The sequence below is a fragment of the Salmo salar genome, chromosome ssa20, assembly GCF_905237065.1.
Source record: "Salmo salar chromosome ssa20, Ssal_v3.1, whole genome shotgun sequence".
In the NCBI taxonomy this organism is placed as follows: domain Eukaryota; kingdom Metazoa; phylum Chordata; class Actinopteri; order Salmoniformes; family Salmonidae; genus Salmo; species Salmo salar.
In genome coordinates, this window is record NC_059461.1 from 15,500,215 (window position 1) to 15,527,791 (window position 27,577).

A 27,577-nucleotide genomic window follows, 5' to 3' on the forward strand; every position below is an offset into this window, starting at 1 on the left:
ACCTTAAACAAGGCCAAATCTACACCAGAGTTGCTTATCAAGACAGTGAATGTTCCTGAGTGGCCAAGTTAGTCTTGATTTAAATCTACTTAAAATCTAATGTCAAGACCTGAAAATGGTTGTCTAGTAATGACTAATATCCAATTTGACAGAGCTTGAAGAATTTTTAAAAGAAAAATGGGAAAATGTTGCACAATCCAGGTGTGGAAAGCTCTTAGCGACTTACCCAGAAAGACTCAGCTGTAATTGCTGCCAAAGATGCTTCTACAAAGTATTGACTTGGGGGTGTGAATACTTATGTTAATGATATTTCACTGTATTTCATTTACAATACATGAATTTATTGTTTTCATTATGGGATAGTGGGTAGATGGCTGAGAATGTAATATTTAATCAATTTTGAATTCATGCTGTAACAAAATGTGGAATTAGTCAAGGGGCGTGAAAACTTTGAAGGCACTATAGGCATATGCTTACACACAATCTATCACAGCCTACAAAATAACGTAGTTTGTGAAGTACAAACCTATGTTACTGGCTTTGTGTATTATATACCCATAGCAGCCAACGTTCAAACAGCAATTGTTAAGATTAAGGTTGCGTATGCAGTTGACCGTTCTTTCTACATTGATTTAAAAAATAAATAAAAAACATGTAAAGTGTTGGTCCCATGTTTCATGAGCTGAAATAAAAGATCCCAAAAATGTTCCATTTGCACAAAAACTGATCTCTTTCAAATGTGTTTACATCCGTTAGTGAGCATTTCTCCTTCGCCAAGATAATCCATCCACCTGACAGGTGTGGCATGTCAAGAAACTGATTAAACAGCATGATCATTACACAGGTGCACCTTGTGGTGTGGACAATAAAGCCACTAAAATGTGTTGTTTTGTCACAACACCACAGATGTCTCAAATTGAGGGAGTGTGCAATTGGCATGCTGACTGCAGGAATGCTCATCAGTTTTGCTAGACAATTTAAAATGTTAAATTTCTCCACCATAACCCGCCTCCAACTTCGTTTTAGAGAATTTGGCAGTACATCCAACCAGCCTCACAACCGCAGACCACATGTACCCATGCCAGCCCAGGACCTCCACATCCGGCTTCTTCACCTGCGGGATCGTCTGTGACCAGCCACCCGGACAGCTGATGAAACTGAGGAGTATTTGTCTAATATTATTATAATTTTTTTTATTTAACTAGGCAAGTCAGTTAATAACAAAAAAATTCTTATTTACAATGACGGCCTACCGGGGAACAGTTAACTGTCTTGTTCAGGGGCAGAATGACAGATTTTTACCAGGTCAGCTCGGGGATTCGATCAGCAACCTTTCGGTTACTGGCCCAACGCTCTAACCACTAGGCTACCTAAAGGCCCTTTTGTGGAGAAAAATTCTGATTGGGGAGCCAGGGCTAGCCAGTGGGTGGGCTTATGCCCTCCCAGGCCCACCCATGGGAGGGGCGCAGTTGCACCCCTGCCCAGTATGTGAAATCCATAGATTAGAGCCCAATTAATTTAAAATTGCCTTATTTCCTTCTATGAACTCCGTAAAAACGGTTGAAATTTCTGAGTTTATATTTTTTTGCGATTAGAGATCCAGCTGTAAAGGGTACAACTTGAGCATCTCCAGAGATCTTGCTAGGGTTTCTGAGGATGCGTATTGTGTTTAGCCAATGTGAAATTAAATTGCTGCCAAATTAGCGGTGCGCTCGCTAATGTCCGCCCTTCTGCGAGTGACATCTGTGCCGGTTCAGTGGTATGGACGATGCTTGAGTAAGGTGTCGTGGTATATCTGGTCAATTCGAGCTCTGGTTAGGAAAGGGACAACACGACACAAACATACACACATTTATGACAACATCTAAGACCACAGTCTGCCTTGACAATAGTCCCTCTCAGACAGAAAGAACTTCTGTGCAAGACAAAGTTACAGCGCAGAACTTTTATTTAGAGGTAAACAATGGTTAAAATTACATTAAAATATAAAATTTGAATGGGCAAGTCTTTGAGGGGGATCGATGCGGGGAGGGCACAGAGGCGCCCCCCCCCTCCCCAGAGCCCCCCCCACCAGAAACAGAAAACAGGGAAGAGATCTACGGCTACAAAATTGAAATGGAGTTTTAAAAGAGAGTCAAAATGAGTGGGATTAGCTGGGTCACTCAGATGTGTATAAAAAAAGGAGACAAATGCAGTTTGTTAATGTGGAAACCCTCCATCTGAGATGTCCTCATTTCATCAGTGGTAAAGCTCTTTCCATTTCTCTATAGGAGTTCAGATTTTGCTGTAACGTCTTCCTGCAGTTTTGAAAAAGTGAACAAAAACGTCCTTCAAAAATAAAAATGCAGCAACCACATTTCTTGTTCAACTATTACATATACAGTATATATATTTATATATATAAATACATACATAAATATCTTACATGTACAACCAATTTGAAAAAGGGAAAAGAAAGAAACTGTAAAGACTTTGGGGGTGAGGGAAGTTGGAGAAGGAGAGTTATGTTTGGGCAGTGTGTTTTTGTTTAGCTTCACACACAGAGCCTTTAGGATGGGGGGGGACCATGGGGGGGGAAGGACAGACTCCCCTAGGTGCCACCACAGTGCCCTTCAGTTGGCCCAGTAAGGGCTGCCATAGCTGGACTTGTTGCCCTGGCTCTTCTGCTGCATGCTGCTGGACTGGTTGCGCTGACCCGGACCACCCTGCAAGGGGGGTGAGAGAGCGCACACATACACCCAAGTCAATAGGCAGGTTTCAATTGACTCAAGTTTATTCAGCTAAAGCAATGTCCGGAAAAAATGATGACATGTGTAACGGAAACAGCAGCTATAGGAGAAACGTCAAAATGCCTACTGCTTGCTAAATCAATTTTTTAACTATAAAAATAGTGTTTCTTGCAGGACAAGGATTATCTTGACTTTCAAGAATGCCCGAATTGCGTCGACCTTGCTTTTCTGGTTGGCTGGATGCAAGTTTCACCATCCAATTATTTAAAATCTAGTCTACAGGAGTGCAAGTTCCACCATGGAGGCGTGGTACGGCTCCCCAGGAGACCATGGTGTTTATTAACAGCAAGTGGAGAATACAAGTCTACGGTGGTTATTAATAACAGGTTGGGGGGGGGTGTTACCTGTCCATCTTGGGCGAGGTGATGGTGCAGCATCTGGGAGTGGGGCTGCTGGTGGGCAGGCAGGATGTGGAGGAAGGGGGCTGGGGCGTAACCGGGGGCACCACCGGGGTTCAGGGGGCCTGTGCCCCCCAGGGCAGACGGCAGGCTGAAGGGAGGGGGGGTTCCCGTGTGGAAGCCCTGCTTATCAAAAGCCTGGAGTGGGGTGAGGGGGCAGAAGACCATTATATTATGTCATGTCTGAGTATAATCCTGCATTTATCCTTGTTTATGTTTCAATCCTGTGGTACTGAGGTTGTGTGCTCCTCGATCAGACAGCTTTGCTATTAACCACAATTAATCCAACCAGCCGTTTAAATTCAAGTCTATTCGTTATTCTCAGACACGACATGGCTGAAACGCCCAACAGCAACAACTAAACACCAGGTGTGGACTGACTCACCTGTGTCTTGCTGTACATTGAAGCACCCATTTCAGGCACCCCTCCACTGCTGCCCGAGCCGGACAAACCTGGAGCTGTGAGCGAGAGGACACATCAAACGACATGTCAGTTTGACCCTGTGAGGTGGCACGGCGCCAGTAGGCAATGTTCAACATTTCTAGTGAGGGAGTTGAGCATTTCAAGAGTTAGTAGTGAGTGAGGTAGTATTTGTTAGTAGTGAGGAAGGTGTTTCAGAACAGTAGTTGTAAATCACGGCGGATAACAGTGAAGGAGGCGGGGGGGGGGGGGGGTGCGTCCTGGGGCAGCCGAGTTCAGTGAGTGTACCTTTCCCTGGGCCGCTGCCAGCTGATTTGGCCTGTGACTGGGCAGAGCCTCCGTACCCTCCCTTACTGTACTCCCCCGCGTGGCCCTGAGACAGGTCGTCAAAAGCTGAGAGAGGAATGGAAGAGGACCAGGAGGACCGAGTGAAGTGGAGGGGGGAGAGTAAAAAAATCAATAAAAAAAAGACAGCAGAGGAGGAAGGGGGAGAAGAACCGAGAGAGAGAGAGAAGCAATAAGGTAACTGGCTAGAATAGCATGTGAACAGCGACTATATCCGGCAGAGGGGGGGGCGGGGGGAACGGCATGCTCGCTAAGCAAGATCTCCCTCTCAGCCACGCACACAACAGACACCCACGGTCTGATTTCAGGTCATCCTCTCACACATACCTGTTCCATACGTGTGCTGGCCGTAGCTGGGCTGATGCTGTTGGTGGTACTGGCTGGAGGGGTTCCCCAGGCCCATGTTGGGCTGCTTGGCCGAGGCCGGAGGCACAAAGACGGTGGGGCCGTACTGGAAGGCGCTGGGCACCCCGGGCATGCCGGCGTAGTAGGGCAGGCCGGTGTAGCCGTAGCCCGGGGGCAGAGGGGGGTTGAGGAAGGCCTGGTTCTGGGTCTGCTGGCCCTGGCTCTGGCCTTGGCTCTGAGCTTGGGGGGGCTGCGAGGAGGGGCCCTGTGAAAGGCTGGTGGGGGGAGCCGGGGATGACGAATCCCCTCGGCCAAACTTGGTCGCTTCACCTAAACAAGAGAGAGGAGAGATAGTGATCGATATGAAAAAAAGGCAAATGCATAGAAGGGGATGAGAGCCAAAATGGGGTTTTGTTCCTGGGAATTTATCTAGAATTATTTGTTCAAGTTTTTTTGTTGTTGATGTGCAGTATTATTTTCAACTTTTAGTTTATTTGAAAGCTAATCAAGTACTGAATACAAAAATCTAGTTTTCTAAACCGAAAACATTTAACTAGCCTACTTATCCAATCAACTAGCTAATTGTTTGGATTCGAATACTAGCCACTTCTCTTATCTCCTGGATAGAAGGTCGGACCAAAGACTAAGAAATGGCAGCAACTTTCCTCCACTACAAGGATTCCGCAGAAGTTTTAGATTTTTAATAATTTTTTTAAACAACCCTGTGCAAGTAGCTCAAGAACAGCCTTATGCCATACGGGATCTTCTGGAAAACATGCAAAGACATGCAAAGACAACGAGGCGGTAGGAAACTGATCAGCAAATGAAAGTCTATTGTGCGCACTCGCAATGCGAGCAGTACAAGCACAACGGAGTTGGACCAATACATTTTACTTGCCAGTTCTGCAGGCTATTGACGACACCCACTCCAGTCCATACAAAGCGCAGCGGACCAACCAAAATGCAATGAATCCATTTCCACCAACGCCTCAACACGTTTTACACTCTACAATACATAAAACAAGTCTCCTCTTCTGTATGAGTACATGATCTGCCTCACTGAAAGAATGTAGCAGCTCCACCTGGATACAAATGCATTGAAAAGGTGCACAGCCATATTTTAAACCCACAGATTGCTGCTCGTTCAGTCTTTTGAGTGCCCTGCTTTTAAAATGTAAACAACTAAAATCCTATTCTTGTTTACCGCCTCCCCAAGACAAGCACCTCTTACCTCAGTTTTCTTAACTATAATAAAAAATATAAAAACGCAACATGCAACAATTTCAAAGATTTTACGGAGTTAGTTCATAGAAGGAAATCAGTCAATTGAAATAAATTCATTAGGCTCTAATCTATGGATTTCACCTTACTGGGCAGGGGCACAGCCATGGGAGCTAAGCCCACCAACTGGGAAGCCAAGCCCAGCCAATCAAAATTGAGTTCTGCCCCACAAAAAGGCTTTATTACAGACAGAAATACTCCTCAGCACCCCTCAGATGATCCTGCAGGCGAAGAAGCTGGATGTGGAGGTCCTGGGCTGGCGTTGTTACACATGGTCTGCGGTTGTGAGGCCGGAGGTTGGTGCGGTTTGCACAGCGCATCACCGGGGGCAAACTACCTGCCCTCCAAGACACCTGCAGCACCCGATGTCACAGGAAGGCCAAAAAGTTGATCAAGGACAACAACCACCTGAGCCACTGCCTGTTCACCCCGCTATCATCCAGAAGGAGAGGTCAGTACTGGTGCATCAAAGCTGGGACCGAGAGACTGAAAAACAGCATCTATCTCAAGGCCATCAGACTGTTAAACAGTCATCACTAGCACAGAGAGGCTGCTGCCTAGATACAGACTTGAAATCATTGGCCACTTTAATAAATGGAACACTAGTTAGTCACTTTAACATTATTAAAGTGCCATTGTTTAAAGTATCTTACATTACTCATCTCATATGCATATACTGTACCTTATACCATCTATTGCACCTTGCCTATGCCGCTGGGCCATCGCTCATCCATATATATATTATATGTACATATTCCATCCCTTTAGATGTGTGTATTAGGTAGTTGTTGGGAATTGTTAGATTACTTGTTAGATATTACTGTACTGTCAGAACTAGAAGCACAAGCATTTCGCTACACTCATATTAACATCTGTTAACCATGTGCATGTGACCAATAAAATTTGATTTGATCAGTTGATGTACTGCCAAATTCTCTAAAATGGCGGAGGCGGCTTATGGTAGAGAAATTAACATAAAAATGATCTGGCAACAGCTCTGTTGGACAATCCTGTAGTGAGCATGCCAATTGCACGCTCCCTTTATCTGAATGACTTCGCCAGCAGCTACAGGAGGGTACACCGCTGTCTGAGCTCATAATATTTATCTCCATCTGATCATCAGATTGTCATTAACCAATCACACGTGTCAGTTCAGTTCACATTTATTTGGGAATATATTCATTTCGTAGAACAGACACGCTTCTGTCTATTAGGCTAAGTCACCTCCAAACCAGCCTTCTGCTACCTTGCCTCTCGCTTATGGAACGCTCTCCCTGACCATGCGCCTCCATCATTGGGAACTTAAAAAAAATACAGGCCATAAAAGCCACTTCTACAGACTATTTTTCACAGTCCTAGTCCCAATGTATTTAACACCCATCCCACTACTACCATTTTACCTGCCTTGATTCTAAAGGCATGTTGTTTTTATTGTCTAATGTTTTTCCCCCACAGTAGAGTTCAGATAACTCACGAAAAGCGATATACAAATGAAATGTATTATTAAATAGTAAGTATGAATAGTTCCATCGCGGGATGGGGCTGAATCAGCCATTTGTTCAATTCATTAGTCAGAGGAGATGGGAGATTCAGTCATTGAGGTAGTCCACATATTAAGATTCAGCTATGTGCTTGTAACCATCATCATCTCCATATTATGGTGAACACACAAGATTTGGTTCTGGCCTCAGAGATTAGTGCATTTGTAAACGAGTGTGCAACAAGCGTTACCTGAGTATGGATTGTTGGCTAGCCCATCTCTGCCAGGCATCGTTGCCGTTGTACCAGGGAATGTGACTCCATAGTAGTCCTACAGAGAGATGGAGAAACACACCAGCTTAAACGAGAGACGGAAGGAGAGAAAACTAACATCACCAAATTAAATTACATCCTACACAGATGGGAGATTGTGACTGAGGTGGTCCACATATTAGGATTCAGCTAAGTGCTTGTAACCATCATCATCACCATATTAAGATGGGCACAACAGACAATATTAATCATTAACATTTATTTATGCCTGGTCTACTAAAACCTGTACCAGAGATCCTACGAGAGTCCATCTGGGCAAACAGAAACCTACACAAGTGATGTTCCATGTGTGAAAGGTCACTCACCATAGGCAGACGAGACTGAAGCATCTGCAGGTCCTCATAGCCATAGATCTGCTTTAGAGGAGGACAAAGACCAAATGAAAACAGGTCCGTTGATACATCTCAACTGAAATAGTCAAAATATTCAACCACAACTCGCTAAGCAAGAACCAATGGCAGGCTAGAGAGAAAGACTAGAGAGAAATGGATGGGAATTCATGGGAAAAAATAAATAAAAAAAAAAAACAGATCAAGAGCACGCAAGAGGAAAAAGAGGGGTAGCATAGTTACCGGGTATGCAGGAAGCAGGCCTCCAGGGCCCATAATGTACTGATTGGCCAACAGAGGGGGCACTCCTTGGGCCAGGTTAGGGGGGGGTTTGCCTGTGGAACACGAGAATGAGGAGTCAAAAAAATCACACTGGTCTATAAATCAACGGTGAAATAAGCAGAGGGATTAGGACAGGGTTTCCCCAAACTCTTTCCCCGGGATCCCAAAGGGTGCACGGTTTGTTTTTATCTAACACCACACAGCCGATTCAAATGATCAACAACTGATTAGTTGGTTATTATAATCAGCTGTATAGCGTTAAGGTAAAAAACTAAATGTGCTCCCCTTGGGGTTCCGGGGACAGAGTTTGGGAAACCCTGGAGGAGAACCATTAAATAACCGTAACAAACCTATGTGTGACGGCAGGGTTCTCCTGGACTCACCCGAGGTGGTGGTCAGCAGAGGTTGGGCGGTGCGCCCGGCGGCTGAGAGGGTGGCGTTGCCAGTCAGACCAAGCCCTCCGGGGCCGTGCATCATGCCATTGGAGCTGCTAACAGCGGCGTTGATCGAAGGGCCCGAGGAGGAGAAGGCGTGGAGACTGCTGTTCTCCTCACTAGTCATCTGTATGGTAGGGTGTGGGGAAGAGAGTTAGCCTGACAGAAACTTAGCTTTAATCGGGTTGCCTTTTTCCCTCTCCGGCGTCTGTGATTATTTAAGATCAGTCCCTCGGCGATCAACAACCATAGACACACACTGTCTAGGAAGTGTTTTACGTTAGCCCAAGAAGAAGAGGTGGTGCTTACCGTGAGGGAGGAGCTAGTGGAGAGGGCAGATCCTGACGAGTATGTACTGGTCACATGACTGGAGAGAGAGCAGCAGAGAAAACAGGTAACGTTAACGAAGTATTAACCCAATGAGTCCCACCTTAACGCCAGCGCGTTTGACCTCTAACCCCTTTTAACCCCCTAGAATCCCCCCCAAAATCAGTCAGGTTAAGCTAGAGATCTTTTTTTTTTGCATTTGATGCGTCTCAATCCATCGCATCCGCCGACATCGCACTGTGGCAGACCTAGAGCGGTGTTTGACTATGAGACATTACGAAAAATCGGTCTTCTCACAAAATCTGTAGTGTCTGAACGGTTTAGTCTACAAACTTATGACCCCTCTAAGGAAAGATGACTCTCACGAACACGTGTTCTTCGTTTTGCTCTACGACCAACACAAGCGTCTTGGGACTCGTCTGAAGTCAGTACAGCCGATCTGCCAACTTGTCTGTAGCGTCCGAACAGTTTGGGCTGCACACTAATATGACCCCTCTGTGGAAAGGTGACTCACGAACATGTTGGTTTTGCTCTAGGAACCCACAGGCCTCATCTGAAGGTCCCCTGCTACCAGTTTAAAAACAACATGAATGGAAGTATTTATGGAAGAAAAAAAAAGTTTACATCCATTAAAAAAATATATTTTAAAGGTCAAAAGCTTGGACACCTATTCATTCAAGGGTTTTTCTTTATTTGTACTATTTTCTACATTGTAGAATAATAGTGAAGACATCAAAACGATGAAATAACACACATGGAATCATATAGTATCCTAAAAAAAGAAGTGTTAAACAAATCAAAATAGATTTAATATTTGAGATTCTTCAAATAGCCATCCTTTGCCTTGACAGCTTCGCACACTCTTGGCATTCTCTCAACCAGCTTCACCTGGAATGTTTATTTTTTATTTAACCAATGCTTTTCCAACAGTCTTGAAGTTCCCACATATGCCGAGCACTTGTTGGCTGCTTTTCCTTCACTCTGCGGTCCGACTCATCCCAAATTGGTTTAAGTCGGAGGATTGTGGAGGCCAGGTCATCTGATGCAACACTCCATCACTCTCCTTCTTGGTAAAATAGCCCTTACACAGCCTGGACAAATGTGTTGGGCCATTGTGTCGTTGAAAAACAAATGATAGCCCCACTAAGCCCAAACCAGATGGGATGGCGTATCACTGCTGAATGCTGTAGTAGCCATGCTGGTTAAGTGTGTCTTGAGGTGTCACCAGCAAAACACCCCCACACCATACGGTGGCCTATACACATGCAGAGATCCATTCACGACACGCAGGTCGGAACCAAAAATCTCAAATTTGACCAAAGGACATTGTTCTTTTGCCTGCCAGTCTGAGATGTCTTGCTATTCGTAACTCTGCCCAGAAAGCCAGCATCACGGAGCCCCCTCTTCACATTGAGACTGGTGTTTTGCAGGTTCTATTTAATGAAGCTGCCAGTTGAGGACTTGTGAGGCGTCTGTTTCTCAAACTAGACACTAATGTACTTGTCCTCTTGCTCAGTTGTGCTCCCACTCTTTCTATTCTGGTTAGAGCCAGTTTGTGCTGTTCTGTAAAGGGAGTAGTACACAGTGTTGTACAAGATCTTCAGTTTCTTGGCAATTTCTCACATGGAATAGCCTTCATTTCTCAGAACAAGAATAGACTAAACGAGTTTCAGAAGAAAGTTCTTTGTTTCTGGACATTTTGCGCCTGTAATTGAACCCACAAATGCTGATGCTCCAGATACTCAACTAGTCTAAAGAAGATCAGTTTTATTGCTTCTTTAAAACAGCATAACAGTTTTCAGCTGTGCTAACAAAATTGCAAAAGGGTTTTCTAATGATCAATTAGCCTTTTAAAATTATACATTTACATTTTACATTTTAGTCATTTAGCAGACGCTCTTATCCAGAGCGACTTACAGTAGTGAATGCATACATTTCATACAACTTCATACATTTTTTTTTGCTGGCCCCCCGTGGGAATCGAACCCACAACCCTGGCGTTGTAAACACCATGCTCTACCAACTGAGCTACAGGGAAGGCTAAACTTGGATTAGCTAACAACATGCCATTGGAACAAAGGAGTGATGGTTGCTGATAATGGGCCTCTGTACACCTTTGTAGATATTCCATTAAATAAAAAATAAAACAGTTTCCAGCTACAATAGTAATTTACAACATTAAAAATGTCTACTGTATTTATGATCAATTTGATGTTATTTTAAAAATTGACTATTTGCTTTTCTTTCAAAAACAAGGACATTTCTAAGTGACCCCAAACTTTTGAACGGTCGTGTATATACTGTATTTTACACCATCTATTCCATCTTGCCTCTGTCATTGCTCATCCATTTATTTTTATTCATATATTCTTATTCCATTCCTCTACTTAGATGCGTATGCATTAGGTAGCACAAGCAGTTCACTAAACTCGCAATAACATCTGCTAACCATGTGTATGTGACCAAAACAATAGTAAAAAATTTTTTTTTTTTAAACTTCAAAAAAAACTTGCGTAGGTGTTCTAAAACTTTTGACATGTAGTGTGTATACTTTTTCTGATCTTTCTTATATCTCATACATAGACTTCAGAACAATTTTTTTTTTGGGGGGGGGGCTCTGTTCCATGTAGTGCATCTTATTCAATGAGTTTGTATGAGCTAATAGCATTAAGGACAAACAAAAATGTTAATCAAATAAATAAATATATATATTTTAATACTTCTAGAGTTCTTAAAATTCAAAATCAAATAGTTAAATTATTCTTGGTGTGACCTTTTAAAAGCAATTCCATACAGCTTGGTATGCTTAGACAGGGCTTAGAGTGCAGAGAGTTAAACATTGCGTGTTTGGATTCGTCCATTTTGTCTGCAGCCGTAGATACCATTAGTTTGTGTGATTAACACTAGAGCACTGTTTGAGACAATGGTGGATCCCGAAGGGGCCGGGTCTTAAAATTTTTTAAAATATTGTTAAGTCCAAATGGTTTGAGCTAAAAACGAGACTCTCACGAACATGCTTTACTCTATAAACCTCACAAGCTATACAAGAGTCGTTAGAAGGTAAGGAGTTCTTCTAGACAGATCCCAGGAAATCCCAGGACAGTGTTTATAACACTGTAATAAGCTCACAGTTGCTGTCACAAACACCAAACAGTTGTCACTGATTAGCTGGATATTAATTTCCCAGCAAACAAACAATCTGTACTTACAGCATTCATATAAATTCATTTTTATCAGGTTGGTTTGGTGGACTTTATTTTTTCCAATTGACATTAGTTAATAAAACTCATGAAAGCAACTGTTTAGGTCAAATTGTTTTGTTTTCTACTTGTGGCCCTGGTTGTCCTGAAAATAACATGGTCAAACACTTCGTTGTGAGGCTAAATATAAGGGCTGGACATGCAGACAAATGAAAAGACAACGTTTCCTTGGGTCTCGGGACTGATGGGGTTAAAAAGGGTTGAACCAACCGATAACAAGGACTTTTATTTTACAATTCTACTGAGTCAACACAGGAGATTCAGTCATTGAGGTAGTCCATATATTAAGATTCAGCTATGTAGTCCGTAAATATTATCATGAGAATGACTAAGGGGGTGAGTTATGGGCTTACCTGCTGAGGGATGGCAGGGGGGCGGAGTGGGAGGGCATGGGGGCCGGGGAGGGAACATGGTGGACGGGGCCACTTTCACTGCTCATGGGGGGCGACTCTGGCTTTTGGGTGCGAGAGGCCAATGACGTTGCTGAGAAAGAAGAGGAGAGAGACCGACAGATAAGCAAGCACGCCGGACTCGTTTTTGTCTTAAACATGAACTAAGAAAACCTTTTCCTTCAAAAGGGTTTCTGTTTTGTCAACCACAAATTCTCATGGGTACTTACAGTCCTGTGGGCCCTGTGTCCTCATGCCACAATAGCCATTCTGTGAAAGAAGACATTGACACTCAGAGGGCAATCTGATTTCACTAACAATGATACGTCCTGTATCAGTGGCCACAAGCCTTTTGATGTTCTTGGGCATATCGTGCTGTTACATTAAAGCTCTAGTAATCTTAAAATCCCACTTAGAGTATTGAAAATGTCCATTGACCATAGGAGATTCAGTCATTGAGGTATTCCACATAATAATCAGATATGTGCTTGTAACCATCATTATCTCCAGGTTTACGAGTGACAGGAGGAGTTGTCTTAATCGAGTCAGAGACAGTGTCTATAGTGTGGGTTACTCACGGTGAGAGGGGTGGAGGGGGCGTCTTTGCTCTGGGAGTAGCCCAGGTGCGAGGGCATGCTCCGCGGAGGGCCACTGTCCACTCTGCTAGCCGAGGGGTTGGAGGAGGGCGGAGTGGCGCTGGGGAGACCCAGGGAGGGGGAAGGTGTGGCACTGGGCAAGCCCAGAGACGGGGAGGGGAAACTGGGGTCCGACACAGGAGGCATGGACGGCAAGCTGCCCAGGGGCTCACTGCAACAGAGGGCTAGTGTGAGACAAGTTCACCTTGGCCTCTACGCTCATATTACAGTGAGACTAATTAAGCCCCAAAAAATGTTTAAACACACCTGACAGGTCCAGGTTTTGAGAACAAGCTACTCTGGGGTTGAGGTACGGCTGTGGAGGCCGGCTCCCTGGCAGGCTCAGCCTGTTGGCCCATGTCAGTCACACTGGGCTCCGAGCCAAAGTCCAGAGCCCCAAACTGCACGTTGAGACCAGACACGTCTGCCGAGCCTGGCATCTCCACCGCAGACGAGGGGATCTGAGGAGAGAAAGTGAGAGACGTAAAGAAAGAGGGCGAGGGACATTTACAAATGAAATCACATCAATGTACATACGCTATTCACAGTGTGATTAATGAGCACACTGACATTTCAGACCCAATGTGTAAGAGCATGCAAAGTTATTCACTACCTGTAGATGTTTACAAATAGAGAAACAAACTCCTTGTATGTACCCTCTGAGTGAGCAGGCAGCCTCTATTACCACACACACGTTTCCTAACCTTGGAGGGAGGTGGTACTCTGCGTCTCTGGGTCTTGATCTGCCTCTGTGGGGGTTCAGCCATGGGGGCCTGGTGGTCGAGAGCCAGCTTGACCCCGGGGGAAGTCCCGTCTCTGGGAGGCGGGGGCCCGGCTTCGTAGTGGCCGTGGCCTGGGGGAGTGGGGACCGAGGGGGGAAGAGACAGAGGCTCTGCCTGAGGCAGAGAGCTCTGCTGGGCCTGCTGCTGCCGCTGGGCTAGTTTGCTGAGGACAGGGGACGGCTCCGGCTGCATCTTCAGATCCACTGGAGAAGACAGAGACCAACAGAAGGGTTTATGGTGGTATTGGGAGTACGGTAAATACATGCATGAAAAACTTGTGCCAGTATGGCTGCTGATCCGAAATTGACTCCCTTCTCCTTCAATGTTTGCGCCACCACCACTACACTGCTTACACCTACCCAGACTCATCAGATCTGGGGTTAGGACCCAGGGGATTGGACTAAGGAATAAATAGGGACCGATGTGCGGCAGCTTTTACAACAGAACTCTGACTTAACTTCTTGGTGACAGGGGGCAGTATTCGGAAATTCAGATGAATAACGTGCCCAAATTAAACTGCCTGCTACTCGGGCCCAGAAGGTAGGATATGCATATTAGTAGATTTGGATAGAAAACACTGAAGTTTCTAAAACTGTTTGAATGATGTCTGTGAGTATAACAGAACTCATATGGCAGGCAAAAACCTGAGAAAAAAATCCAACCAGGAAGTGGTTTCTAGTTTTTCAACTGATTGTCTTTCCAAACTACAGTGTCTGTGGGGTCATTTTGCACTTCCTAAGGCTTCCACTAGATGTCAACAGTCTTTAGAACCTTGTTTCATGCTTCTACTGTTACTGGGCAGAGAATAAGAGCTGTCTCAAGTCTGGGACCAGTGAGTTGTTTACTGCGCACTCATGCAGGCGCACCGCTCCTTTTTTCTCTGTAATGAATACGCTATTGTCCGGTTGGAATATTATCGAATATTTATGTTAAAAAGACCCTAAGGATTGATTGTAAACATCGTTTGACATGTTTCTACGAACGGTAATGGAACTATTTTACTTTTCGTCTCGGGTTTTGCACTCACGCATTATGCTTTTGGATTAGTGATCTGAACGCGCAAACAAAATGGAGGTACTTGGACATAAATATGGAATATCGAACAAAACAAACATTTCTTGTGGAAGTGGGAGTCCTGGGAGTGCATTCCGACGAAGATCAGCAAAGGTAAGTGAAGATTTAAAATACTATTTCTGAGTTTTGTTGATTTGCTTTGATGGCTGAGCTCTGTACTCAGAATATTGAACAATGTGCTTTCGCCGTAAAGCTATTTTGAAATCTGACACAGCGGTTGCATTAAGGAGAAGTGTATCTATAATTCTTTCAATAACTGTCGTAAATTTTATCAACATTTATGATGAGTATTTTTGTAAATTGATTTGCTCATTCACCGGGAGTTTTGGAGGCAATACATTTTCTGAACATCACGCGCCAATGTAAAATGGGGTTTATGGATATAAATAATAACTTTATCGATTCAAAACATACATGTATTGTGTAACATTGAGTCCTGGGAGTGTCATCTGATGAAGATAATCAAAGGTCAGTGATTAATTTTAGCTGTATTTCTGGTTTTTGTGACTCCTCTCCTTGCTTGGAAAATGGCTGTGTGGTTTTTCTTGTTTAGGCGCTGTCCTAACATAATCTAATGTTATGCTTTCGCCGTAAAGCCTTTTTGAAATCGGACAATGTGGTTGGATTAACGAGAAGATAATCTTTAAAATGGGATATAATAGTTGTATGTTTGAGAAATTTGAATTATGAGATTGTTGTTTTGAATTTGCCGCCGTGCTATTTCACTGGCTGTTGAATAGTGTGTACCGCACTAGCGTCCCACATGTCCCAGAGAGGCTAAGGTTCTTGGTATACCCTGATGCTTCTCCCCACTGTCACTGGGGGAGAGGTAGAAAGAGAAGTTGAACAGAGTGATAATGTACTGGGGGAAAAATGCAATTTGAGGACAGAAGGAGATTCAGTCAGCGGTAGTCCACATTAAGTTTCAGCTATGTGCTTGTAACCACTATCTCCTATTCGACAAGCCGATATACAGACAATGACGTACCCACACTTGAAACTTGATTTCCGTGTGATAGTACCTGCGTGTGTCTTACATTGAGAGGTTGGAACTAGGCCATGTTCCACTCTTGGGGCCTTGAATTCGCTGGTGGAAATGGGCGAGGGGACTTCAACTGCAGGTGGGCCGGATTCTTTGGCGACACTGCCGTTGCCCGCTGTGACCAGCTGCTGATTGGGCCGCGGGGCGAGCCGGGGCCCGTTGAGCTGCTCTGGTATCCTGACCTCATCCGGGGCCGGCTTGGGCCCACTCAGAGCCCCAAAACCAGAGCCCAGGACTGAGGACTGTCGGGGGGGGAGAGTTGATAAGGTCTGAAAGCATTTCCAGGTGTCTAAATTCACTTGAGAGCATAACACTAGTGTGTATGTATGTATAAGCATAAGAAAGAATATGAATGCGTGTAACCATGTTACGGGCATGCGTTCGGCTGGCTGCCTCACCAGGGCGGCGGGGGCGTAGCTGTTGGCGGCGGCACTGGCGTAGCTGTGTGTGGCGGTGCGAGTGCCATTGTGATGGGAGTTGGTGAACACCAGGCTCTGGCCCCCGAGGCCCTCGGCGGCGGGGGGCTCCATGCCACCCAGCTCTGCCTCCACGCCGCCCGTCTTGGGCAGCAGCAAGCCTAAGTCCACACTACAGAGGGGGCGATAAAACAACCAGCAGTCTACAATGGGACACTGAATGCAAAGTGTTGTACCCGGATACTGCTTTGTCACGATTAGATATCACTTCAATTTACTTATAATGCGTCTCATTTATTTCTCAACGAGAAGTTGAGCAGAGTGAGAATGTAATGGAAAAATAATGTACTTACAGGACAGAAGGAGATTCAGAGATTGAGGTAGTCTACATATTAAGATTCAGCTATGTGCTTGTAACCATCATCATCTCCATAATTTGAAAGGCCGGTAAAGAGAAACGCATACCAACCCCGGCCAATGTACTTTATTTGTTTGTGTGGTGAGAATTCGTGCTAGCAGAGAGAGTCAGAGGTACTCGAGTTTTTCATGGGTGTAAAGTGTGCTTTACTGTGGTGAGCATTAGATTGGAGCCCTTACTTGTGTCCAGGTGTGATGTGGTTTGCAGGAGCAGAGGCAGTGAACACTTTGGTCTCAGACAGCTGTTGATAAAAACAGAAACATCAGGAAGAGAACCTTTGTTGTGTGTGTGTGTGTCCACTGCAATATAAAGCCAAAAGTGGCAAACACTTACATCCTCATTCCAGTCTTCCGCAGCCCAGTCTTCTAAGGTGCCTCGCCATGTTCCTCCTACGAGGGTAGGGGACAGTAGGGGTACAGAAGTTAGACACGTCTTCATGCCTGGCCTACTCTGGCCAACAGAGTTCAGTCAGCAAAATAAAATCTGGGTTGTGTTCATTAGGATGCCTCCTAAAGAAAACGCATACAACGGGAAAAAAAAAGAGAAAAAAAAGGAGTTTCTTATTGGACAAACCTAGGTAGTCCCTTCCTGTGTTCTCCCGAATGAACACAGCCCTAGTTTTTTACTACTACACTTTAAAGCTCTAAAACATACAACTTGTAAAGGAGTGGGCCTTCATTTCACACCTCGGGGAAACCCATTTGGCCATCTAAAAATCAACTGGCGTGCCAGAAAGGTCTCACCTGTTCCATCGTCGATCCCCTCAGTTTCCCAGGTTTCCTGGCGAGACGCGCCCGAGTTGGCGTTGTAGTCAGCAGGGTTGAAGAGTCTGGAGGCGAAGAGGGGTTGTTTAGAGGTTCGTCTGTGTGTAATCATTAAATCGGCAATATTCAGCAATGCTACGATACAGTGAAACAGCCACCCACACACTAAAGACCTCCTGGATACCGGGCTAAATAGACATGAACAGCGGGAGAGAACGGTTGGGCTCTTTCTTTCCAACTCACCCCATCCCCTGAGAGGAGAACCGGTTCCCACCAGCTGCTCTTCCTCTGCCGCGACCCCCCGACCCTAAGGACACACACAGACACACGTCTGACCTCTGCTGCAAGACACACAAGCCTCTGTCTAATAATCACACGTGACGTTTGTGAGTTAAAAAATAAACAAAACAGACATACGTTTTCCGCACTCGTCTGATATGTTGCTTTAAAAACACACAGCATAGGTTAGAGGGGGGCATGTTAATAACCGGCCAGTTCCACGTGTAGACCGGTAGAGAATTTTGAACAGACATAAAGCCTAACGTTACTTGCTTATCAGAAATCAGTGTTTAGACTTTAGCTTGACAACAGCGACACCATTTGACAGGCTTTAGATCAGTATACGAGAGCGGGCTTAGCCTAGACAGCTTAAGTTAAAACGTATGACGAAACGCATCTAGAGACAGAAACTGCCGTCATAGGCACCCCTGACCCCACCCTCTCACTATGTACGTCTGTCTTTGACTGTCCCAACCAAAACAACCCCCCAGCCCCCACCTGGCACCCTCTCCCTAGCAGCTGCAGGACACAGGACATTTCACACGTTGTATGGCACTTGTGGTAATAGCTGGGCGACACAAATAGACACATTGCCAACTAAAATTCTACACCCACCCTACTAGACGTACAAAATTCCCACATCACATTTTGGATAGACAAGGGCCCCGTAGAGTAGAGGGAGTGGGTTTCGCAAAACTAAGATCAGGGAGGGTTATTGTGGAGGCTATTGTAGCGTACAGCATAGTAGTGGAATCTCATTGTGGGGCACACAGCACTCTACATTGGGACCATTTTGGTAGTATATACACATATATAGCTTGCTGTGCGAACTATTTTTATTTAACTTTTTTTTTTTGGGGGGGGGCACCGGTGTTACGAGAAAAATTAAATAAGACCCAGATGAATTGTTCTAATAACTAGGTGTGGCTGTAGTATCCTAAAGAAAGGTGCCGGTCATGGTTGCGCCACTGCCACAATGAAAACAGATGTGTTTTTCTAGCCCAAGATATGTCCTAAATAACCAGCGTTACATATTTTCTCTTTCCATCACACATTGGCGGGACACATTTTTCCATCCATGTCGCGGGCAGTTCTGAAACTAATTCGACTCGCGAGCCGCTAATCATTTGTTTACACGTTGTTCAGTTATCTAGCTACTTAACAATCCGGTAACTTGACCAGTATATCCAAACATTTGAGGGCACAGAAATAAAGGAAAAGGGATAGCTTCTTCAGGAGATCACTGACCATAGCAACGAATGAGACGGACTGATCTCTTGCATGTTGTCAAACTTCTTTAGAAAGAGTGTGTACAATTTTTAAAGTAAGGCAAGGATACAAACCAGTGAGGGCGCACAAAGGTGACATTTTTCGCACCTAAAAAAATGCTACGACTACAAGAAATGTGACTATTTTCAGAGTGAGGTCGTCACAAGCTCAGCGTTTCACTAACGATGTGATACTAGGCCAAGTGTCACGATACCAAGTACTATCGGGATACCACAGGGTTCCCATTGCATCAAAGCTAGAGAATGTGGCTCCATTCTTTTCTTAGTACCAGTAACACTCACCTCTGCCTGCAACGCCTCTCCCCCTGCGACCACGGTCTGCCCCTCTATCTCCAGGACCCATTTCAAACACATTCTCCTCTGACCGCACTGAAAGGTAAGGGGGGGGGGGGGATGGGGGGGGCAAAAAAACAATGACATACGTCAACACACTCGCAAAACAAAGAGGCGATTTAACAGTTTACAGAACATTAAGAATACCTCTTTCCACGAGACTAGCTGAAAGCTATGATCCTTTATTGAGGTCACCTGTTAAATCCACTTCAAAAATCAGTGTATATGAGGAGACGGGTTAAAGACTCATTTTTTAACCTCGAGACAATTGAGACATGGATTGTGTATGTGTGCCATTCAGAGGATGAATGGGCAAGACAAAAGACTTAAGTACCTTTGAAAGGGGGATGGTAGGTGTCCCTAGGGCTGTGGCGGTCATGAAAATGGACTGCCTGTCTCACAGTAATTGACCTTTAATAAACAAACACGTTTAGCTAAATCCATACACCTGGTGCCTAGGCTATGGTCTAGTTAATTTATAGCAGACAAGATATGCTTATAATTCCCATTATATGATTTTAGTTATATGAATACAAGTGACCATATAGCTGAATAAAATAGAAAGGATATTTCTCAAATGATTGCCAAGGGAGTGTGCACATTGAGCGGCCATTACATGTGGTGTAAAAAAGTGATTTGAAACAGGTCTTATACGCTTAATTTTGAATTATTTAGCAACCTGTGATAAAGCGTAGAATGTCTTAGAATTCAAAATATGGGCAGCATGATGCAATTTGATGATTGGGGAAAAAAGTCAAAGGCATTCGCTTGGTTTCTGGCCTAGACTGCAAACGCAGCCAGTCTCACTCCCAAGTGATAATATTCATCTCAACCATCAGACTAGTCGCAATTTAATATTGTCTTTACATATTATACTAGTAAATGGAAACCAATTTCACACATTAACGGGCCATTATCAGGACATGCCATTCGTATGCACCAATTTGGTAATAGCATATAGGAGTAGGCTACTCCGGATGTAAAGTGAATCATTGCGCATTAGGAGTTGAGAAATAAAATATATTATGACTAGAAAGCTGGGATCCTCCTTTTAAGAGGCCATCGAAACTCGTCGCACATGATTCCGTATAGCAACGTTGCTCAATGACTGGACTTAGAGAAACACTTATTTTACTCAATGCATCAACTAGCTGTTTGGGGAGCTGCCTCTGTCTGTGCGACCTATTCCTCTCAAACTCTATGCCGGGGCTCTCCAACCCTTTACCTGGAGAGCTACCCTCCTCAAGGTTCACTACAACCTCAGATGTTTATAATCCGATTCAGCTTAGTCCAAATGGCTACCGTTGCGTTAGGCTTCGAGTTTGAAACAAGATTGACGTAAAAATTGGATTGCTACTATAATAGAGCAGATTTTGGGTTCTAGCAATTTAATTGTTTGCATAATTTCTAATCCCCCTTATTCCACCACCCCTCCCCTGATTAGAGTCGGACCAACGGACAACAATACTTCCACTTACAGCTATTTTTACTCACATCTACAGCACATGTTTAATGATTTCCTCTTTCTGCAAGCGCTGGATTTTCACCCACAGCGGTCAATCCACCATTCAGTGTGATCTTAACTCCAACCCTCCGATGTCCACAGTATACCATTTTGCAATACATCCCTCCGAGGGTCTTGAACCTCCCCATTTGTTACATTTCTACCAATATTACCCTAAACAATACTTTACCAAAAGGGTATAATGATATTTCCCATTGACTGATGGTGTTTTTACAGATCCTAACATTACAGTTTGCATGTGCATCTAAACCCTAATATGACGTGGCCACCGTTCACTCTTTGTCGTTGCGCAAATTTAGTCACTACATCTGCATCTAAGTTATATCGCCGAGACTACCTTTAAGTGAAAGTGATATTTCTATTTAAAATTATTAGTGTAAGGCATTTATAGTTTAATGGGTGGCAGACAGACATTCTTTAAGAAATGTCCTCTTCCAACTGTGGCAGAGCCACAATATGTTGGTTGTAATTTTGTATTGAGCATACACCTCGAAACACTTAGTTACGTGTGACAATTTTACCGTTTACAATGTCTTCATACATATTATACACATTTTTCCCAAGAAAATGTGTTTTACCCCCTCAGTAAATTTGAGTTTAGCCATATTACCTGCTGTAATATTAGATCCGCCTTACCTGGAAGATGAAGCCATACAGAGTTGGCTGCAACTTAATTTACGCTAGCTGTACCCATAGACTTCCAGTCATTGAGCCAACAACTATCTACTTAAAACCGCATCTCGGCAGAAATATCTAAAGCACCAGTGAAAAGTTTGGACACACCTACTCATTCAAGGGTTTTTCTTATTTTTACTATTAGCAAGTTGGTTAGGCTATTACTTTACAGAGCACAGCTTGAGTAGTTACAGTGACTCAACGATCACGTCGAATTTGACCACATTCATGACTCTTGACCGCCGTTGTGGCGGTAATATGTTCACCGTAACAGCCCTATGAGTCCCGCTCTCACCTTCTCGGCTGCGGCTGGTTCCACGGCCCCTCCTGTTGGGGCCCCCGCGGCCCCGGCTTGCCTCGCGATCCCTCTTCTCTCGGTTGTCCTTTGTCTCAGAGGGTCCTCCCTCCTTCCCGGGGCCTCGTGCCTTTTTTCCAACAGTCTCCCAGGAGGTCTGAATGACAAAGAGACCTTATTGCAAACACAAACACACTCAACACTAAATAAGCAAACATGAGAAATAGGTTGTAGATTTTTGTTATGAGAATACTTTGAGAGCGCAAACTTAGGACTGACTAATAAAGTAGTTAAAGAGCCTACCTGCAATTGGTATTCATTTTTGTACGCAAGTTAATGATGTATAGTTCAACTGTCATACTCCATAAGAACCCAAAATACAAGCTTGTAAAAAATGTAATTGTGATCAAACACCGTTTAGCAGGGCACTCCAAACCTGTCCTTGGAGAGCAACCCTCGCGTAGGTTTTCGATCCAACCTTAAGTTGTAACTAACCTGATTCAACCAGCTAATTATTAGAATCGGTAGGCTAGATTAGGGTCGCAGCAAAGACCTATAGGACAGTAGCTCTCCAGGTACAGGGTTGGAGAGAGATGTTCTGTATAGGCTGAAAACATGATTTAAACTATCATTTGGATCTCATGTGTAGTCAGTACTAGCATCCATAACAGTCTCTAAATTTGAGAGTGGTTACACTTCTCCAGCCCTATCTACTCAGCCGTTTACCAAAACAGTAGCAGGGTGTCTGCTTTGTGGATATTTGAACTGCAGATTTCCCCTTTAAATTAGAGAGTTAGTGTCACTGGATGTGTATTCATGTGTCAGAGCATGGATGCTTGTGAGCGCCTGCGGTGAACCTCACCGTGTCAGAGGTGCTTTCCAGCAGGAAATTGATGGCTCTGTTGACATCCTCGTTGCAGTCATGGAGGGCCACCATACACTCATCTTGGGTCTTCCCAGTCACCTCAATCAGCTGTGGGAATACACACATATGATCAGCACTAGGCGGCAGGTAGTCTAGCGGTTAAAAGCATTGGGCCAGGAACCAAAAGGTCGCTGGCTCAAATCCCTGAGCCAGCAAGTTGGACAAATCTGCCGTTCTGCCCTTGAGCAAGGCAGTTAATCCCCCAACAAGTTCTCCCCGGGTGTAGAGGACAGTGATTAAGATGGGTTGAGGCTAAACACGGAAGACATTTCTGTTGAATGCATTCAGTCGTGCAACTGACTAGGTACACCCTTTCCCAAGTAGACAATTTTTAACGTTTAAACTGCCATTTAATAGTTTTAATTGGAAAATTTGTAAAAAATTAAGGGAAATGGGTCTCCCGAGTGGCGCAGCAGTCTAAGGCACTGCATCGCAGTGCTTGAGGCATCACTACAGCCCCGGGTTCGATCCCAGGCTGTGTCACAGACAGCCGTGACACCCATGAGGCGGCGCACAACTGGACCAGCGTCGTAGGGGTTAGGGGAGGGTTTGGCCAGCCGGGATTTCCTTGTCACGTCGCACTCCAGCGACTCCTTGTGGCTGACCTCGGGCACCAGTTGAAGGTGTTTCCTCCAACACATTGGTGCAGCTGGCTTCCAGGTTAAGTGAACAGTGTTTGAAGGAGCAGTGCGGCTTAGCAGGGTCGTGTTTCGGAGGACACGTGACTTCAACCTTTGCCTCTCCTGAGTCCGCAGGGGAATTGCAGCGATGGGACAAGACCGACTTCCAATTGGATATCAGGAAATTGGGGAGGAAAAAGGGGTAAAAGTACAAAGAGGAAAATGAATAAAATACCCCTTGAATTCACAACGCAGCTGTCGGCAACGGGTTGGGTCTCACGGCGAGTTCCTTTCAGATGATTAAACATTGCACATGTACTACCATTACTGTACCCCAACTCCACCTCCAAAAGTTGGCATTTCCTTCTCAAAGTATTGCCATACAGGACTTCGCTGCTGTTGCTTGCCTTTCTCTGACACATTTTTCTAACCGTTAACGGCAATGACAGTGGAGGAGACTCCCGGTGTGGACTCCATTTCTGAGCGTCAAGATTCGATTCTGCTAGGAATCGACTACTAAGATTGTGTTTTTGGGACAGACCAACTAGTTGCTGTACCTCCACATACACAACACTTGCATCTTTCATACTAAATTAGCGAGGGATGGAGTAAGAGGGCACAGTATAGGCAGGCCGGCCACCAGGCAGAGAGCAAGAACCGTGCACTAGGCTCATCTATCAGCTATAGCCATATCTCTCAATTTCTTGGCTTGCAACTTCAGTAAAGCAGGGCCTAATCAATGAATAGGGTAGGATATTCTAGCCGCAAAAAACCGAAGACTGAACAAACTCGCATCATTAGCTGAAAGAAAGAGCGTGGGCTGTAATCATTAGTCCAAACAGTTTGGAACTAAAACGAGAGTTTCAATTGGACAAAGTGAGGTAGGTCTCAGCCGTTTAGTTTGCTTCCTTCGCGATACAGAATGGGCGTAATGAATGCGACCCAGCGCGAGGGAAAGAGGGGGCACCATGTGTTGTTTTGGTAATCTGCATCTGGGAATGTCTAACATGCCTTGCAAATTCCCCAAAGTAGTCTAAAGGTCACCTCTTCTGGTTTTATTTCAAATTAAAACATTGCCCAGGCCTTTATCGTGTTGTTAGACGAACACAGAAAATAATATATTTTGTGATAACTGCACTGTGATTTGAATTTTGTGGAGAATTCTTTGGGGGGAGGGTTAGGGATTCTTAACGTTAAGGATCCCTATTTCATTTAAATGTTCACTGCCCTAATCAGCACGTGTGCACATAAAAAAAAACTCAGCAGTGCCGACAAACACAAATAGGATACAAACAGACATGTGTGGGATGATTGTGCATTGGTACTGTACTTAAAATCATACAGACTGCTATACAAATGCCACATGTTCACAACATCTTTCACACACTGTCCTCACCTGTTTGACCTTATCCTCAAAGTCGGCATCATTTTTGTCGTAGATCATCTGGGCAAGCCGAATCTGTTCCGCTGTGGCCTGCATTCAAAAAAAGAGAAGTTACACCCAGGCGACCTCCATTTTTTGTGTGTGTGATAAGACTAGAAGGTGATAGGCACATTTGAAATATGTACTGGTGATGGCAGGAATAACATGAAAAAAGCTAATGCAACCAATGGGAATGGTATAACAAAGGCTTGGTGGGACATTAAGTCAAGTTGGCCAAGACATGAGTATATTTAGCTCTCGAAAACCATTCTCCATACGTAGGGGTTTCAGTGGTTACATTCACCCACGATTGGCTCCATGTGAACTACAATTCTGATGCTGTGCCTTAACGTTTAGAAACAGCAATAATAAATCGCTTTCAAAATGGTTTGAAACATATGCCGATATGGCCTTTATCTTTCATGTCAGCTAGAAATAATCTTTCAAATAAAAAGATACACTTATGGTACCAGTAACATAGTAGAAAGGGGGGGAACATAACTGATTTGACGAAGTGCAGGCAGACATAACAAAACACTTAGAAAAAACGATTTATGTGCACACTGCAGAGCTCCCAATGCAATGGGTTAATCAAATAACATTTTAAAAAATCCATTGCATCAGAGCTATAGAACGCGGCTACCTTTTCTTAGTAACAGTCACCTCTGCCAGCAACCAAAAGTACACTGTACAGTGTTGCTACTCTGAAATTGTGTATGAAACTCACCTGTATCTGTTTTTGTGGCTGTGTGGTTTGTGTGGTGGTGGGCAGCGCTCTGTCTCGAGTTCCTCGAGCTGGATTGCTGACGACTGATGTCATCATATACAGTATATACAAAACAATGTATGTACAAAATAGAAAAATCTGAAACAGATCAATGGGGGTGGGGGGCAGTCAGTCAAATGGACATCATAGTAATTTCAACCTCACAGGACTACTTGTACTGAGTCTTGCTTTTGTCGTCACTGTTGCCTGTGCCATGTAAGACCATAACCCTGTCCATCGCCCCTCATGTTTAAATTTAGACATCCAGGCTGGGGGGGGGGCTGTTCTGGTGTCAACTTACATCTCTCAAGCACACATTCAAAAACATTCTCACAAACATAGATGTAATGGTCAAACAAGCATCACTCATACATCTGGCTACAATCAATTTTATTGAATTAAAAGGCAGCTATAAGTACTGGCAATTTATAAATAACAGTTTTGTTGCTCTGTTGACAGTGGCGAATGTGGATGTGTAGCTAGCGTTCAACATTATAGCTAGGCATTCAAACCACTGCGCCTAGTCCAAATCATGGGCAGCCATTTGGGATTGCCCAAAAAAAGTTCAGACGTGCCAATGGTTCATGACATGTGCCCGTGAAGTTACTAAAACTACTAACGTTTGCCAGCTAGCTAAATTAGGCGTCGCTATTAACGGAATGCCAAGCGGATATATGGCCTAGCTAGCCAACTAATTGACAAATTAAGTGTGATTCTGATAATCTAACGATAGTGCGTAGCTGGTTTGCTAGCTCTCGTCTAACTAACAAAGCAACTGCCATTGTTGTTGTGACAGCTGTGTTCTCTAATCGGGGTGGGTACACAACTGAACAAACCGGATTGGGTTAGCTTAATAGCTAAGCGTCCTTGTTATCGAGAAAAAAATATATAAATTATATTAATGTAAGATTTGTTTGCTAGCCATTTCCAGAAATAAGAGCATCCCAAAATGAGCTTGGTTGAGCTTTTATTATTTTGATGATTCACAGTAAAGACGATGACTTACGTTGGCTTGCTTGCTAGGTAACGACGCGTTAACGTAGCTAGTTATAACGTTACCATTGCCAATCTATTCTTTGTTCACGTCTAAAGTAAGCTTGAGAAAAGACCAAACTGTCTGCCTCGCTCTAAACGTTAAATAGATAACGTTAGCTAGCTAAATGTTAACTAAATTACTGTAACTATAGTAGCTAACTTAAGTATTAAGCCCATAACGTCCGTTTGATAGCTAGCTAAGTATGCTACCGCAGATAACTTTGTTTATTTTGGTCTCTGACAGTGACTGCAAACCATGTTGGACGGAGCTCTTTGTGTAAACGGCTAATATTAGCCAGTTAGCTAGTACCACTAGCTAATGATTTATGATAAGTGGCCAATACACTGTACTCAACACATGTGGACTAATGACATTACATTAAAGAATAACATGTAGCTAGTAACGTTACATCTACAAATGGTATACAATACTACAATGTAACCCGCTAGAAAGAAGTGTGGACATGGCTAGGTAGCTAGCTATTTGACCCGTGAGTTATCTGGCTAGCATGCTAGTTAGCATACATTTGAAAACGATAGCACAATGTGGATACGCTAGAGCTAACTTAGCACTGAAGTGGCTAAGCTAACTGGCAACGTGAAATGATAGCTCGGTCTATCTATTTTCGGAGTATCACTACAGTAAAGTGGATCAACCGTATACAACGACGGCCCCCACTGTATTTTTCTTGTTTATGATTATCATAACAAACCTTTTTCTTTCTTTACCTGCTAACACGCTTCACTCAGCCAGCAGCAGATGCCGTCACGTGACACACCGCGCCGTTGTTCAACCCCGAATAACCGAACCAGCCACTCATAACAGGCCTAGCAGATCAGGTTGTTTTACGCACTCTGCTGGTGTACGT

The 27,577-nt window shown here is 44.2% G+C and overlaps 1 protein-coding gene and 2 non-coding genes across 9 annotated transcripts; all 3 read right to left on the reverse strand.

Annotated features, from left to right (window-relative positions):
* Positions 1-1,930: 1,930 nt before the first annotated feature.
* Positions 1,931-27,577, reverse strand: LOC106580079 (ubiquitin-associated protein 2). 7 transcript variants are annotated; one of them, XM_014160693.2, is made up of 27 exons: positions 27,438-27,577; positions 25,635-25,772; positions 24,881-24,958; positions 22,802-22,912; positions 21,940-22,096; positions 19,394-19,480; positions 17,787-17,850; positions 17,523-17,608; positions 17,113-17,168; positions 16,959-17,020; positions 16,344-16,533; positions 15,926-16,187; positions 13,752-14,032; positions 13,315-13,508; positions 12,991-13,219; positions 12,643-12,682; positions 12,377-12,506; positions 8,746-8,803; positions 8,353-8,563; positions 7,964-8,055; positions 7,697-7,747; positions 7,311-7,389; positions 4,281-4,628; positions 3,897-4,001; positions 3,573-3,646; positions 3,134-3,325; positions 1,931-2,705 (listed from the first exon to the last, which is right to left on the reverse strand). In XM_014160693.2, exons 2-27 carry the CDS (start codon positions 25,728-25,730, stop codon positions 2,613-2,615), a joined length of 3,426 nt encoding a protein of 1,141 aa, XP_014016168.1. In that variant the 5' UTR covers positions 25,731-25,772; positions 27,438-27,577; the 3' UTR covers positions 1,931-2,612. The 7 variants fall into 7 exon arrangements, with proteins under 7 accessions (XP_014016168.1, XP_045558943.1, XP_045558945.1 ...); XM_045702987.1 differs by having other exon boundaries at positions 15,941-16,187; positions 27,422-27,552; XM_045702989.1 differs by having other exon boundaries at positions 7,697-7,744; positions 8,386-8,563; positions 27,422-27,552.
* Positions 10,729-10,804, reverse strand: trnav-uac (transfer RNA valine (anticodon UAC)). Its single transcript has one exon. It is a non-coding gene; the product is annotated as a tRNA-Val (tRNA).
* Positions 12,849-12,924, reverse strand: LOC123729368 (small nucleolar RNA SNORD121A). Its single transcript, XR_006761154.1, has one exon. It is a non-coding gene; the product is annotated as a small nucleolar RNA SNORD121A (small nucleolar RNA).